We start from the raw sequence: 14,293 nt of genomic DNA on the forward strand, positions 1-14,293 counted from the left end.
GTTTTACCATTTATTTAGTAAAGAACCAGAGACAGATGAGAACCGGTTTTTTTAATACGGATGTAGTCAGCTTAATTACCAACCCAATTATCAGAGCTCCTAAGTAAAATGCTCCTGCATTATTTAAATATTCATGAATTATTGAGTTTCTGGTATTTTGATCAGCATTGTTATAGCGATGTGAGACATAGGAAGGTAAATCAAGTATAAGGCAAATTATTTCTTTTAAAAACAGTCTACATATGCAGACAGGTGGAAAGAGCATTTACCTAGGGATTATGAAACCTGGTTTCTAGCCCCCAACCTTACTGCAAAGAACTATGCTATTTTAGACAAGTGTCTTGAAACTTAGTTTTCTGTAAAACATGTGTATATTATGTTAGGGACTGTAATTCCAGAGAAAATAACAATATTGTTATTACAAAAATTTTTTAGCATTTATATATCCAAACCCAGCCCTCCATTGGGATTCTATTTCCTCCTTGAAGCTTTCCTAGATTATTCTGGTTCACACACTCTCACTTCCTTCCCTAAATTCCCTCCAGACCTGGCAGTTTAGAATTTCATTAAGTTGCTATCACAGATTAGTTTGACCACTGGCCAACCCAACTAATGCCTTAAGGACAGCAACTGAGACTTCCAAAACTTTTATTTCCTCACTACCTTTACCTGCAATAAAAAGGGATTGCTTTTTTAAAAATGTAGTTTTTTTTTAAGATTTTATTTATTTATTTGTTAGAGAGAGAAAGATATGAGCAAGCACAAGCAGGGGGAGTGGCAGGCAGAGGAAGAAACAGGCTCCCCGCTGAGCAAGGAGCCCCGATGCAGGGCTCAATCCTAGGACCCCAAGATCATGACCCGAGCTGAAGGCAAATGCTTAACCGACTGAGCCACCCAGGTGTCCCTTTAAAAATGTAGTTTAAAAAAATGTAGTTTATCTATTAAATGTATATTAATGATTCAAATTTTTCCTTAATGACAGTATCCTAATTCAATAAAATTTCTCTAATAAATGCCTTCTATTCACACATCTGATACCACATCCACAGAAATGTAATTTGCTGCACTAGCTGCCATTTTCTATCCCTGTCCTTCCCTGAAGTAACTGATTCTCTTTCTTGATCACCTTTGGGATCAGCAGAGACTCCCATTCTCCCTCTGTTATCTATGTGGTAGCCAGGAGTTCTAATCCACTCTCTTTTCTTGCAGTAACAGTTCTTAATTACTCTAATGTATCACATTGGTCACTGTCCACTTTACAGATGAATGCAATCTGAGAGTGCCTTATTGGTTTAAACAAACATATAGTAAAAAGCTGAGTTTGAAAACCAACCCTCCACAAACCATCCCAAAAAGCTGAAGAGGAGAGAATACTTCCAAATTCATTCTGTAAACTAGCTTTACCCCAATATCAAAGCCAAAGACACTACAATAAAAGAAAACTACGGACCAATATCCTTGATGAATATTGATGCAAAACTCCTCAACAAAATACTAGCAAGCAGAATTCAATAGCAGATTAAAAGGATCATACACCATGACCAAGTGGGTTTTATTCCTAGAATGTAAGGATAGTTCATCATACAAAAATCAATCAATATAATACACCATATTAACAGAATGATGGGGCAAAAACAGATGACATCTCAATTGATACAGAATAAGCATTTGCCATTATTCAACAACCATTCATGATAAAAAGACTCAATAAACTAGGAATAGAAGGAAACTACCTGAACATAATAAAGGCTATTTATGACAAGCCCACAACTAACATCATACTCAACGGTGAAAAACTGAAAACTTTTCCTCTAAGATCAGGAACAAGTCAAGGATGTAGGCTTTTGCCACTTCTATTCAACATAGTACTGGAAGTCCTAGCCAGAGCAAGTGGGCAAGAAAAAGAAATAAAAGGCATCCAAATTGGAAAGGGAAAAAAAAGTGAAATTATCTGTCTTGACAAAGTGAATGATCTTACATGTAGAAGACCCTAAAGATTCCACAAGCTGTTAGAACTAACAAATGAATTCAACAAAGTTGCAAGATACAAAATCAACATGCAAAAATCAGTTGCATTTTTATACACCAATAATGAGCAAGCCAAAAAGGAAAAGCAAATTAAGAAAAAATTCTACTTACAATAGCATCAAAAAGAATGAAATACTTAGAAATAAATCTAATCAGGAAGGTAAAAGGCTTGTACTCTGAAAACTACAAAACACTGCTGAAAGACACAAATAAATGACATCCAATGTTCACATAACAATATTAGAAGATTAGAAGAATATTGTTAAAATGTCCATACCATACACAAAAGAGCTACAGATCTAATGTAATCCCTGATGAGGGATAAAAACAGAAAAATGTTCACCTTTGGCCCAGAAAGCTGACCTATAGCCTGCATAGTTTTGATAAGGATCAAATAAGTGCTGGTTGCTACATTCTTAGAGGGTCTCATGACTGCTTGTACATCTCACTGATAGTTAATATTGAGCTGAGTGATAATCACAGGAGAAATCTTGAGAAAGCAGTTTTATGAGTAGAAATTCAAATAAGACATTTATGAGCTAATACTCCCTGCATGTACCCTCCCCCTTGAACAGTACACATATAACTACCAGCTTCATACGGCAAAAGCGCCACTCTTTCTGCCCACGGGTCCTGTCCCTGTACTATAATAAAAGCACCTCCTTGTACCGAAAAAAAAATCTCCAGAATTCTTTCTTGACCATTTGCTCCCAATCCCACATCAATCCCTATCAAAATCCCAATGGCCTTTTTTGCAGAAATAGAAAAATGCATCCTAAAATTCATTTGGAATTTCAAGGGACCCTGAACAGCCAAAATAATAGTGAAAAAGAACAAAGTTTGAAGTCTCACACTTTCTGATTTCAAAACTTATTATAAAGCTAGAGAATCAAAATAGTGTGGTACTGACATAAAGACAGACATACAGAACAATGGAATAGAATAGAAGACCAGTACATGCAGACCATGGAATATTATTCAGTGTTAAAAAGAAATAAGCTATCAAGCCATGAAAAGACATGGAGGAATCTTAAATGCACATTACTAAGTAAAAGAAATCAATCTGAAAAGGCTATATACTGTATGATTCCAACGATCTGACATTCCGGAAAAGGTAAAACCATGGAGACAGTAAAAAGATCAGTGGTTACCACGGGCTGGTGGGAGGGAAGGATGAATAGGCAGAGCACAGAGAGGTTTTTAGGCAATGAAACTATTCCATATAATACTATAATGGTGGATCTATGTCATTACATATTTGTCAAAACCCATTGGATGTACAACACCAAGAGTGAACTCTAATATAAACTATGGACTTTGGGTGATAATGATGTGTCAATTTAGGCTCATGGATTATAACAAAGTGGGAAAGGTTATGTATGGGTAGGGACAGATTATGTAGGAACTCTCTACTTCCCACTCATTTTGCTGTGAACTTAAAATTGCTTAAAAAAAAATAAAGTCCATTTTTAAAAAGGGCAAAGAACTTAAATAACATTTCTACAAAGAAGATACAAATGGCCCATAAGTATATGAAAAGATGCTGAACATCACTGATTATTAGGGAAATGCAAAGCAAAACCACAATGAAATATCACCTCACACCCATTCGGATGGCTACTTTCAGAGAAACAGGGAAACGAACAAGTGTCAGTGAGAATGCAGAGAAATTAGAACACTTGTGCAATGTTGGTTAGAATATAAAATGGTGCTGTCGCTATGTAAAACAGTATGGTGATTCCCAAAACACTAAAAATACAATTACCATATTGTGAGATGATAGAAAATATATATTGGTCTCTGCCCCAGGTTCCTGGCACAGAGCTCTTGAAACCCCTGTAGTTTCCTAACTGATAAGAGCACTAAGAGCATCTTTCATTCTAATATTTGGTCTTTCACCCCAGTTCCTGACACAGGGTTCCTGAAACCCTTATAATTTCCTGGGTGATAGGTGTGTCTTTTGTTCTACTGAGGTGACGCTACGTGAGCTCTTGGATGAGGGCTGGTCACCAGAAAGAACAAGCCATAAGCAAGTTTGGAATTTTCAGCCCTGCTGAAGCGGGAAGAAGGAAAAAGGTTGAAAATGGAGTTAATAATTGATCATGCCTAAGTGAGGAAGCCTCCATAAAACATTATCAGTAGGTGTTTGGAGAGCTTCCAGGTTGGTGAACACGTCCACATACTGGAAGGGTAACGCACCTAAACTTTCTGGGGACAGAAGCTCCTGTGCTTGGTACCCCCCCAGACCTCCCACTACATCTCTCTTCATCTGGCTGTTTATCTGTATCTTTTAATAAACTGGTAAATATAAATGTTTCCTTGAGTTCTGTGAGCTGCTCTGGTAAATTTAATCAAACCCAACATGCGAACCTTCGATCTATAGCCAAGTCTGACAAGTTATGGGGTGGGGGGGACCTGGGGACCTATTACTTACAACTGCATCTGGAGTGGGGTGGGAGCAGTCTTATGGGACTGAGACCTTAACCTGTGGGATCTGATACTATCCACTGGGAGGTAGCGTCAGAATTGAGTTCAATTGTAGGACACAGAGCTGGTGTCATGGAGAACTGTTTGATGTGGAAAAAAATCCCACACTTTTGGTGACCACAAGTATCAAAACTGAAGTGTTCTGTGTGAGCAGTAAAGGAGAAACAAAGGAGGAAGAACTGGGTTCTTTCCCTATTCAGGAGGGAAAAATAGGTTTTTCACTAAAACATATGATCCAGCAATTCCACTTCTGGGTATACAGACAAAACAACTGAAAGCAGGACCCCAAGGGGGTATTGTACACACAGGTTTATAGCAGCATGATTCATAGTGAGGTGAAAGCTATCCAGGTATTTACAAGTAGATAAACAGATAAACAAAATGTGGTTTTGTCATACAATGGAAAATTATTGAGCCTTAAAAAGGAAAGTCTGACACATGCTACAAAATGGATACACTCTGGGGCGCCTGGATGGCTCAGACTGTTAAGTGTCAGACTCTTGATTTTGACTAGGCTCATGATCTCAGGGTTGTGAAATCCAGCCCCAAGAAGAGCTCTGCGCTGGACATGGAGTCTGGTTAAGGTTCTCTCTCCCCCTCTCCCTCTGCCCCTCCCCTGCCTCCCTCTCTAAAAAAAAAAAAAAAAAGGATACAACCTAAAAACATGCTAATTGAAATAAACCAGTCACAAAAAGCCACATACTGTATGATTCCACTTATGAGGTATCTAGTGAAGCCAAATTCATAAAGCAGAAAGTAAAATGGTCATTGCCAGGCACTGGGAGAGGGGAAAACAGGGAGTTCTTTGATGGTACAGAATTTGAGGCTTACAAGATTAAAAAGTCCTGGAGATTGGTTGCACAACAACTTGATTATCTTAACACTACTGAACTGTACACTTAAATATGGTTAAGATGGTACATTTTTAATGAAATGTGTTTCACCACAATTAAAAATTTAATTTAAAAAACTATGTTCATTTGCCAAAATCACTCCAAAATTCAATTCCAGAAATATAGATGTTAGGGATCAAGATTCTTAGTGCATCAGATCTTCATAATTCCTTTTCCAGAACAAGTTCCAGCCACAGGGATAGGATGAAAATATGGGACAACTTCTGTATCAATTGGCTGAACTAGAACGGACAATGAATTCCACGTACATGAAACTAAGCTTTTTACATTTTCTAAGCATTTTAAATTCAGTAAATACTGCATAACTTAAAACTTAATATTGCATTTTGATTGACCTCTAAAGCTTCCATTTCCAGCAACTGCCTCAATTAATACTTAAACTTATGTTGAGTTCCAGGTCTTGCGAGACACTAAATAGTGAACAAGAACAGATATGGTCCCTGTCCTCACAGATCCTACAATCCAGCAAAGGGGACAGACAAGTAAACAGAAACCTGAAACGCGACCACACCCCCTAAACCAAAAACATGCAAGCAAATAACTGCATTCAGGTGTACATCACAATAATCACATAATAAACTTCTTTTCAACTTAAAAAGTAACCCCTGATTTCTTTTAATACAAAGATGGCAAATTAAGGCTGCCGAGGTTTCCATGTCCCTTTCTACGCGGAGTAGGCAGGATGAAAGTGGGAGGAGCTCCAGTTCAGGTTCCCGAACAGAGCGCACAGCTATGGGGCCACCACGCCTCCCCAGAGCCGCGCTCTCCCTGGGAGCCTCCGCCGAGCCGAGGGAGCTCTTCCTCCCCACTCCCGGGGGAGGGCACTCTTCCGCGGAGCCCGGGGCGCGGGGGCGGGGAGCGGGAAGCGGGAAGCAGGGCTTTCCTCTGAACCCCTGGGGACCCGCGCTCCGCCTGCGAGCCGGGCCCGGGGAGGAGCTGCCGGAGGAAGCCGAAAGTCACCCCCAGAGGCCGACAGCGCAGGAGGCTCGGCGCGGGGCGGCCCGCAGGGACGGGGAGTGGGAACGTACCCATTCGGATGTGCACGCTGGCGGAGGCCACGCAGCTGCCATAGTTGAAATCGTCCTCGATGGAGGAGCAGGGGTAGCGGGACTCGGGGTCGGCCATGTCGGCAGCAGCACCCCAACGACCTCGCCGAGCTAGGGAAACGACACGGGCTCAACGGCCTTCAACCCACTTCCGGGGTGAAGCGATCCAGCCCCAACTAGCCGAGCGCAGCCCGCGCTCATCGATGCGCTCAGCCCAACGCTTCAGTTAGGCTGAGAGGAAGGAGGTTGCTGCAGGTTGGGGCGGGAGAGGAAATGAATTACGTTCTCTGCGTCATCTAAAGTGAAACTTTTCTCAGATTTTTCCTCAACAAGCTTTTTAAATCCTCTGACCTGGAGAGTTGCTGAAAGTGATAGAAGCGAAGTCCCATCCATCCGTCCTTTCAACAAATACCCATCTCGTTCACATAATCCTTCAATAATCACACGGGAGATACACTTTTAATTATTTTTAATATTAATAATATTCCCTAAATTTCTCGAGCACTTTCTATAAACCGGGCTTTCGGAAAGAGGTAATGCCCCATGAGCACAGAAGACAAGCGCCAACCAGAGAAGACTGGAGTGATGCAGGTAGGTTCAGAGGGGGGCAAAGCTCAGTTAAGGTAAGATAGAGATGACAAAGAATGAGACTGGATAGATAAACAAAGGTAGGTCACTGTGTGCCAGATGTAGAATACATCGGAGAGTGCCATGACCAAAGGCAGGGAAGAGGGAATATCGTTTTAATCTAAAAGAAATGATGGCAAATACAATGGATCAGAGTGAATACTCATAGTTTTGCTGTCAATACAAATATGAGGTGTAGATATGCCCAGAGTAATATCATCCCAGGATTCCTTGGAATTTTTTGATGAGTTTATTTTGACCCACCCACATTTGCCTAGTCCCCACCTTAACCATAACACTCAAAAGACTTAATAAGTGGAGCTCAGAATAGCTGTGGAACTGTCTATTATGAAACTAAATCCTTAAACTTGATGTTGTTGGAGCTTTGGTCAAAAGAACTAAACTCACTTCCATAAAGATGAGCAGAAAAATCTTACCTTTTATGATTTTCATTTTATAAGCATATTACTCATTTTAATATAAAATCATAAAGGGAGTTGTTAAATAGGACAAACTGGAGTTGAGCTGCAAATCCATGTTTTTATTGACCAAAAACAGCATTAGGAAAGTTTGATCCCCTACCTCTTACCAATTACATAAAATAAATTCCAGACGGATTGTGGATCTAAATGTGAAAGACAAAGCAATAAAACTTTAAGAAGATAATAGTAGAATATCTTTATGATTTGGAGAAAAGCAAAGATTTCTGAAACCAGATACAAACTAACAGTTAACTTCAAAGGAAAATATTGACAAATTAAACTATATTAAAAATTTGAACTAGTAATCAGATATTTATAAGAGTGAAAACCAAGTCATAGAATGGGTGAAGGCATTATGTAATCTACATAATACTCCTTCCCAGAATATAAAAACAATTGTTACAAATCAAGAAGAAAAAGAAGAGAAATAGGCAGCCAATAGAAAAATGGGCAAAAGGCTCAAACAAGAACACCACACACACACACACACATGCACACACACACACACACACACACACCCCAAATGGCTTAAAAAACTTAAAAAGGTGCTTACCCTCGTTAATGATCAGAGAAATGCAAATAAATGCCACAATGAGGTATCTCTACACAGATGGCTAAAATTAAGAGGTTGACAATTCCAAATATTGAAAAGGCTGTGGATTAACTGGGACTCAAACTAGAGCTGGCTTCATTGACATGTAACCTGGGAAATTGCACAGGGCCTTGCTCTCAAAAGGAACTTGCACTTGGTTTAATGCTCAGTTGTCACCATTTTGAAATGTTTAATAATTTTGCCTTTCAACTTGTGTTTTATGAGTGAAAGCACAATGGAGCATGAGCATGAGCAGAAGAGGTTTACACAATATGTGAGTGTTCATTCTTCTTTGTCAACCACTTGGCATTTAGCATTCAAGATGCCCCATGTGCACAGGATTCTATTGGACCTACAATGCACAGGAGTTAGAGTAGACTCAAAACCAGTACAAGGTAAGTGTGTTACACCTACAACTTAGTGAAGGAAAGGGGTGGGAGGGCATAGACAGTGCCAAGGGCCATTTTACCAATCTTTCTTTACCAATCAGAACTTACTGTGAATGCAAAAATAAGGCAGTGGTGTTCTAAGAAGCATGAATGTCCAAGGAATCCTATCATATCCTTTTTAACTTCTGTCAGTTCCCAATATTAGCCAATCACTAACACTAAAAATGAAGCTATTGAAGGAAAGGGAAAGAGGGGCAACCATAGTTTCTTTTCCTGTTCATCCTTATCAGTAAGGATGATACTTAAAGATGATACACATTCTACTAACACTTCTACTAGAAGTGTTAGTAGTGTTATCCCTACTAATCTACCCACCCACATTTGCCTAGTCCCCACCTTAACCATAACACTCAAAAGACTTAGTAAGTGGAGCTCAGAATAGCTGTGGAACTGTCTATTATGAAACTAAATCCTTAAACTTGATGTTGTTGGAGCTTTGGTCAAAAGAACTAAACTCACTTCCATAAAGATGAGCAGAAAAACCTTGCTGAAAGTGATAGAAGCGAAGTCCCATCCATCCGTGTTAGTAGAATGTGCACATCTCAAGAAGTGAAATAAAAATATTTTGAGTTAGTTGCATATGCAGCTGTTCCACAGTTCTAGTAAGAATGAAATGTATATGTATATACAGGCTATGAAATACAAACTGTGTAATTTTGGTGATCCACATATGAGTTCATTTAAAACTGGTATTGCATGATATAAATAAAGATCAATGATAAAATTTGTACCAATAATTTTAAATGACATTTTTCCTTTACTTAAAGGGCATTAAATAGCAAGTAAAAAATCATGGCAAGAGACTACAAAAGAAATGAGAGCTTTGGGAAGATTATAAATGGCTTCACAGAGTGTTTTAGTTTGCTAGGACTGCTGTAATAAATTAGGACAAACTGGTGACTTAAAACAACAGAAATTTCTTCATTTACAGCTCTGGAGGCCACAAGTCTGAAATGAAGTTGTCAGAGGGGTTAGTTCCTTATAGAGGTTCTCAGGAATAATCTGTCCCATGCCTCTCTAAGTGGCTTCTGGTGTTGGCAATCCTTGGATTTCCCTGGGCTATGACTGCATCACTCCAATCTCTGCCATCATCATCACCAGGCCTTCTTTCCTCTGTATTTCTGTGTCCAAGTTTCCCTCTTCTTATAAGGACACCAGTCCTATTCTAGTATGGCCTCATCTTAACTTGATTACCTCTGCAAAGACTTTACAGACATACCTCATATTATTGTACTTCACTTATTACACTTTGAAGATACTATGTTTTTTACAAATGGAAGGTTTATGGCAGCCCTGCATTGAGCAAGTCTATTGGCATCATTTTTCCAGTAGCATTTTCTCACTTCTCTTGTGTCTGTCACATTTTGATAATTTTCACAATATTTCAAACTTTTTCACTATTATAATGTTTTTTTATGGTGATCTGCACAGTGAGTACTACCTGTGAAAGCTCAGATGATGGTTAGTTTTTTTTAGCAATATATTTTTTTTGTAATCATTATAATGATAATTTATTCAGACAAGAATGAATCATCCATGACTACTAAAATGATTGGGTAAAAAATTGCTGAGGACAAAGATATTTAAATAGGTAAACAAGTGGCAGTAAGGGATATACTTTTTTTCTAGACATGATGTTATTGCACACTTAATACAGTACAGTATAGTATAATACAGTATAAACTTTTATATGCTTTGGAAACCAAAAAATTTATTTGACTCACTTTATTGCGATATTCGCTTTATTGCAGTGGTCTGGAACCGAATCTGCAATATGTTCCATGTATGCCTATATTTCCAATTGAGGTCACATTCAAAGGCATCAGTGGTTAAGACTTAAATGTATATCATGGGAGCCCACAAGTCAACCTACATCACAGAGGTGGTGAATTTTCAATAGGATCTTGAAAGATAATTAGGGGTTCATCAGGTAGGAGATGCTGAAAAAATCCAAACATGAAATAACTAGTTAAGACAAATTGGAAAAGGCCCAGACACTCATGAGAGACATTACAGAAGAATAACAGTTGGTGACTAATCGAAAATAAGCACCACCCAGCATAATATCTGACATAGCAGGTGCTCAGTAAATCCTTCTGACTATATCAATCGATCAGTCAGTCAATCAAAATTACTAAGAGTTCTTTTGGCTCCTGCAACCAGACACAAAGAAGCTGATTTTCTAGGAAGTGATCAGTTCAGGGCATGCTGAATTGAGATGAAGGAAAGAAATTGAGATGAAATTGTTCAGTAAACGCTGGAGGCGGGAGTGAGGGACTCTGTGGGGCAGGTGAGGGCTGAGGACACAAATATGAGAGTGGTCCACATAGAGATAATAGATGAAGAATGAGATTATATGAAATCTTCAAGACCTGGAATAAAAAGATCAACAGAATTCAGCCCGTGGGCGCACAGTACAAGCCAAAGGAAGAGTCAGTTGGGAAAACAGAAGAAACAATCAGTAACATAAGTAGAAAACACTGAGTATCGTCATAAGAGACCAAAAAAAAAAAAAAAGGCAAAAATTCACAAAAGATGGTGTGATGAGGGACTAATGGTATGAAACTGTCAAAATAAGCCCTGAGGAGGCGCCTGGGTGGCTCAGTCATTAAACGTCTGCCTTTGGCTCAGGTCATGATCCCAGGGTCCTGGGATCGAGCCCCGCATCGGGCTCCCTGCTCCGCTGGGAGCCTGCTTCTCCCTCTTCCACTCCCCCTGCTTGGGTTCCCTCTCTCGCTGTATCTCTCTCTTACCAAATAAATAAATAAAATCTTTAAAAAAAAAAGAATAAGCCCTGAGGAAAGGCCATTTTATCAGAAGTTACTGATATTTTTAGATCCAAATATGCTGGATATTTTCATACCCAGACTTATTGCCTTCATTATCAAGGCACCAGATTAGATATCCAAGCTTTTATTTTTCTTTCAAAACTTCGGAACAATGAAACAAATCCAGTACAGAACAAGAGGAACTATGACCACTATGAAAGGCCAGAAGATATGGATAACTAATTATCAAGTGTTGTTAGAATGTGTACTCTGAAACCCAATGATGTGACATTATTTCTTGAACTTCTGTGCAGAGGGTTTGTTATGGACTGAATGTGTGCCCCCATTTATATGTTGAAGCCCTAACGCCCATTGTGGCTGAATCTGGAGAAGGGGCTTGTAAGGAGTTCATTAAGGTTAAATCAGGTCATAAGGGTAGGGCCCTGATCAGATAGGATCAGTGTCCTTATAAGAAGAGACACCAGAATGCTGGTGTGCGCTCTCTCTCTCTCTCTCGCTCATTCTGTCTTTGAATGTGTGTGCACGCACCCAGGAAAGGCCATCTACAAGCCAGAAGAGAGCTTTTACCAGAAACTGAGCCTTGTGGACACCTTGATCTTGGGATTTGTAGCCTCCAGCGCTGTGAAAAAATAAATTTTTCTTATTGAAACCATGCAGTCTGTGGTATTTTTAATGCCAGCCTGAATAGACTCATACAGGATTTATTTCGGGGATTTACTAAATAACAAGGAAAAGAGAGCCAAATCCTTGAGAGGGAAAATGCACAGGATTTGTGCTTATAACTTGACAAGGAAATTTGGAAATCTTGAATGAGATTTTTTTGCGTGTATTTCTCCAACAAACATTGCATCCAGAGTTCACATAGCCAGCAGCAGTTTTGCCATCTGTAAAATGCAGTAGTTGGATTAGGATCTCTAAGCCATTTTCCATTATCGAATTGCAAACAGTCTGAGTAGAGTCTTGACTGCAAAAGAAAAAATTGTGCCATAATCTCAGATTTATTTCACATGTTTGGGGTGCTTCTAGAGATAAATAAATGCTTCAAAATAGAGCTTTAGCTAATATTGAAACTATCGTGAAAAGCCCTTGACTAAAAACTATTCAATTATAAAACTCAGATTTTAGAAGTCAGTGGTGACTAGGCAAAAGTTATTATAGCAACACACTCCAGAGTGAAAAATACTGTGAAAACGATTTTATTTATTTATTTATTTTTAATTTTCTTTTAAAGATTTTTTTATTTATTTGAGAGCAAGCGAGAGAGTCAGTGAGAGAGAGAGAGAGAGAGAATGAGCAGGGGGGAGGGGCAGAGGGAGAGGGAGAAGCAGGCTCCTGCATGAGCAGGGATCCCAGGACACTGGGATCATGACCCGAGTTGAAGGCAGATGCTTAACCCACTGAGCCACCCAGGCGCCCCTGTGAAAATGATTTTAAAAGAAAATGGTGAAATAAGACAAAGCATGAAAATGTTGAAAGAAATATAGTTGAGGGTTTTCTAATAGAGACAATACATGTTAACTTTAGAAAGTGTGGAAAACACAAAGAAAATAAAATCACCAGTAACCCTTCCATCAACCCTGAAAGGATAATTGTTAAAATCTTAGTATAGATCATGTTGTAAAATAATAGGTTTTTAGAACAATGTTTTTGATATCTTCAATGGGGAAAGGTTGAGTTACAAGACAATGCAAGCCTAGTTCTTTACAAATACACACATATCAGGGGTGCCTGGGTGGTTCAGTCGGTTAAGCATCTGACTCTTGGTTTGAGCTCAGGTCATATCTCATGGGTCATGATCTCATAGGTCCTGGGATTGAGCCTGGTGTTGGGCTCCGTGCTCAGCTGGGAGTCTGCTTGAGATTCTCTCCCTCTGCCCCTCCCCACCTCTCTCAAATAAATCTTTAAAAATACACACACATTGAACTGGAGGAATAATTATTGCATGTTATGATTATTAGGTCAGTTTTTTCTTTTTAAAATTCTTAATTCAATTTAATTAACATATACTGTATTATTAATTTCAGAGGTAGAATTTAGTGATTCGTCAGTTGCATACAACACCCAGTGCTCATTACTTTAAGTGCCCTCCTTAATGCCCATCACCCAGTTACGCCATCCCCCCACCCACCGCCCCTCCAGCAACCCTCAGTTTGTTTCCTATGGTTAAGAGTCTCTTACGGTTTGCCTCCCTCTCTGTTTTTGTTTTATTTTTCTTCCCTTCCCCTATGTCCATCTGTTTTGTTTCTTAAATTCCACATATGAGTGAAAGCATATGGTATTTGTCTTTCTCTGACTGACTTATTTTGCTTAGCAAAATACCTTCTAGTTCCATCCACATCATTGTAAATGGCAAGATTTCATTCTTTTTGATGGCTGAGTAGTATTCCATTAGTAGTTCTTTCCATATTTTGGCTATTGTGGACATTGCTGCTATAAACATTGAGGTGCATATGCCCCTTTGAATCACTATGTTTGTATCATTTGGATGAATACCCAGTAGTGCAATTGCTATGTCGTAAGGTAGTTCTATTTTTAACTTTTTGAGGAATCGCCATACTGTTTTCCAGAGTGGCTGTACCAGTTTGCATTCCCACCAATAGTAATATTAGGTCATTTTAATGAAAGCCTAAAACCATCCACTTTTACTTCTTAAAATTAGCAAGTAATATGCACCACAAATGTTCTTACCCCATTACTGACCTTTACCTCCCCCCTGAACCCCAATGCACCAAGAACCTTCTAAGGCCCAGGGATAGGATAAGGTTCAAAGATGGGATAGGTTAGTGATCTTTGTTTTGGAAATTATTTCCCAAACCAGAAAATCTATATCCCACGCTGGTTGTCCTTTGAGCATCCATCCTTAGGGATGCGGGATAAAT

At 39.2% G+C, this 14,293-nt stretch overlaps 2 protein-coding genes across 3 annotated transcripts in view; one reads left to right on the top strand and one right to left on the bottom strand.

The window, feature by feature from the left end:
* The window catches only part of TMBIM4 (transmembrane BAX inhibitor motif containing 4), a 28,838-nt gene extending 22,163 nt beyond the window's left edge, over window positions 1–6,675 (bottom strand). The window contains exon 1 of one of the 2 annotated variants that reach the window (XM_036094723.2): window positions 6,458–6,675. In XM_036094723.2, the coding sequence (XP_035950616.1) occupies window positions 6,458–6,554 (97 nt within the window). In that variant the 5' untranslated portion in view covers window positions 6,555–6,675. Of the gene's footprint in view, window positions 1–3,633; window positions 3,639–6,457 lie in introns of those variants that run through there. The other variant, XM_078076234.1, reaches the window with a different exon arrangement.
* Window positions 6,676–6,714: 39 nt separating this feature from the next.
* The window catches only part of IRAK3 (interleukin 1 receptor associated kinase 3), a 60,738-nt gene continuing 53,159 nt past the window's right edge, over window positions 6,715–14,293 (top strand). Inside the window, exon 1 of the mRNA XM_036094722.2 lies at window positions 6,715–7,066. Coding sequence (XP_035950615.1) covers window positions 7,012–7,066 — 55 coding nt within the window. The 5' untranslated portion in view covers window positions 6,715–7,011. The remainder of the gene's footprint in view (window positions 7,067–14,293) is intronic.

The sequence above is a fragment of the Halichoerus grypus genome, chromosome 6 (assembly GCF_964656455.1).
Source record: "Halichoerus grypus chromosome 6, mHalGry1.hap1.1, whole genome shotgun sequence".
Taxonomy (NCBI): Eukaryota; Metazoa; Chordata; class Mammalia; order Carnivora; family Phocidae; genus Halichoerus; species Halichoerus grypus.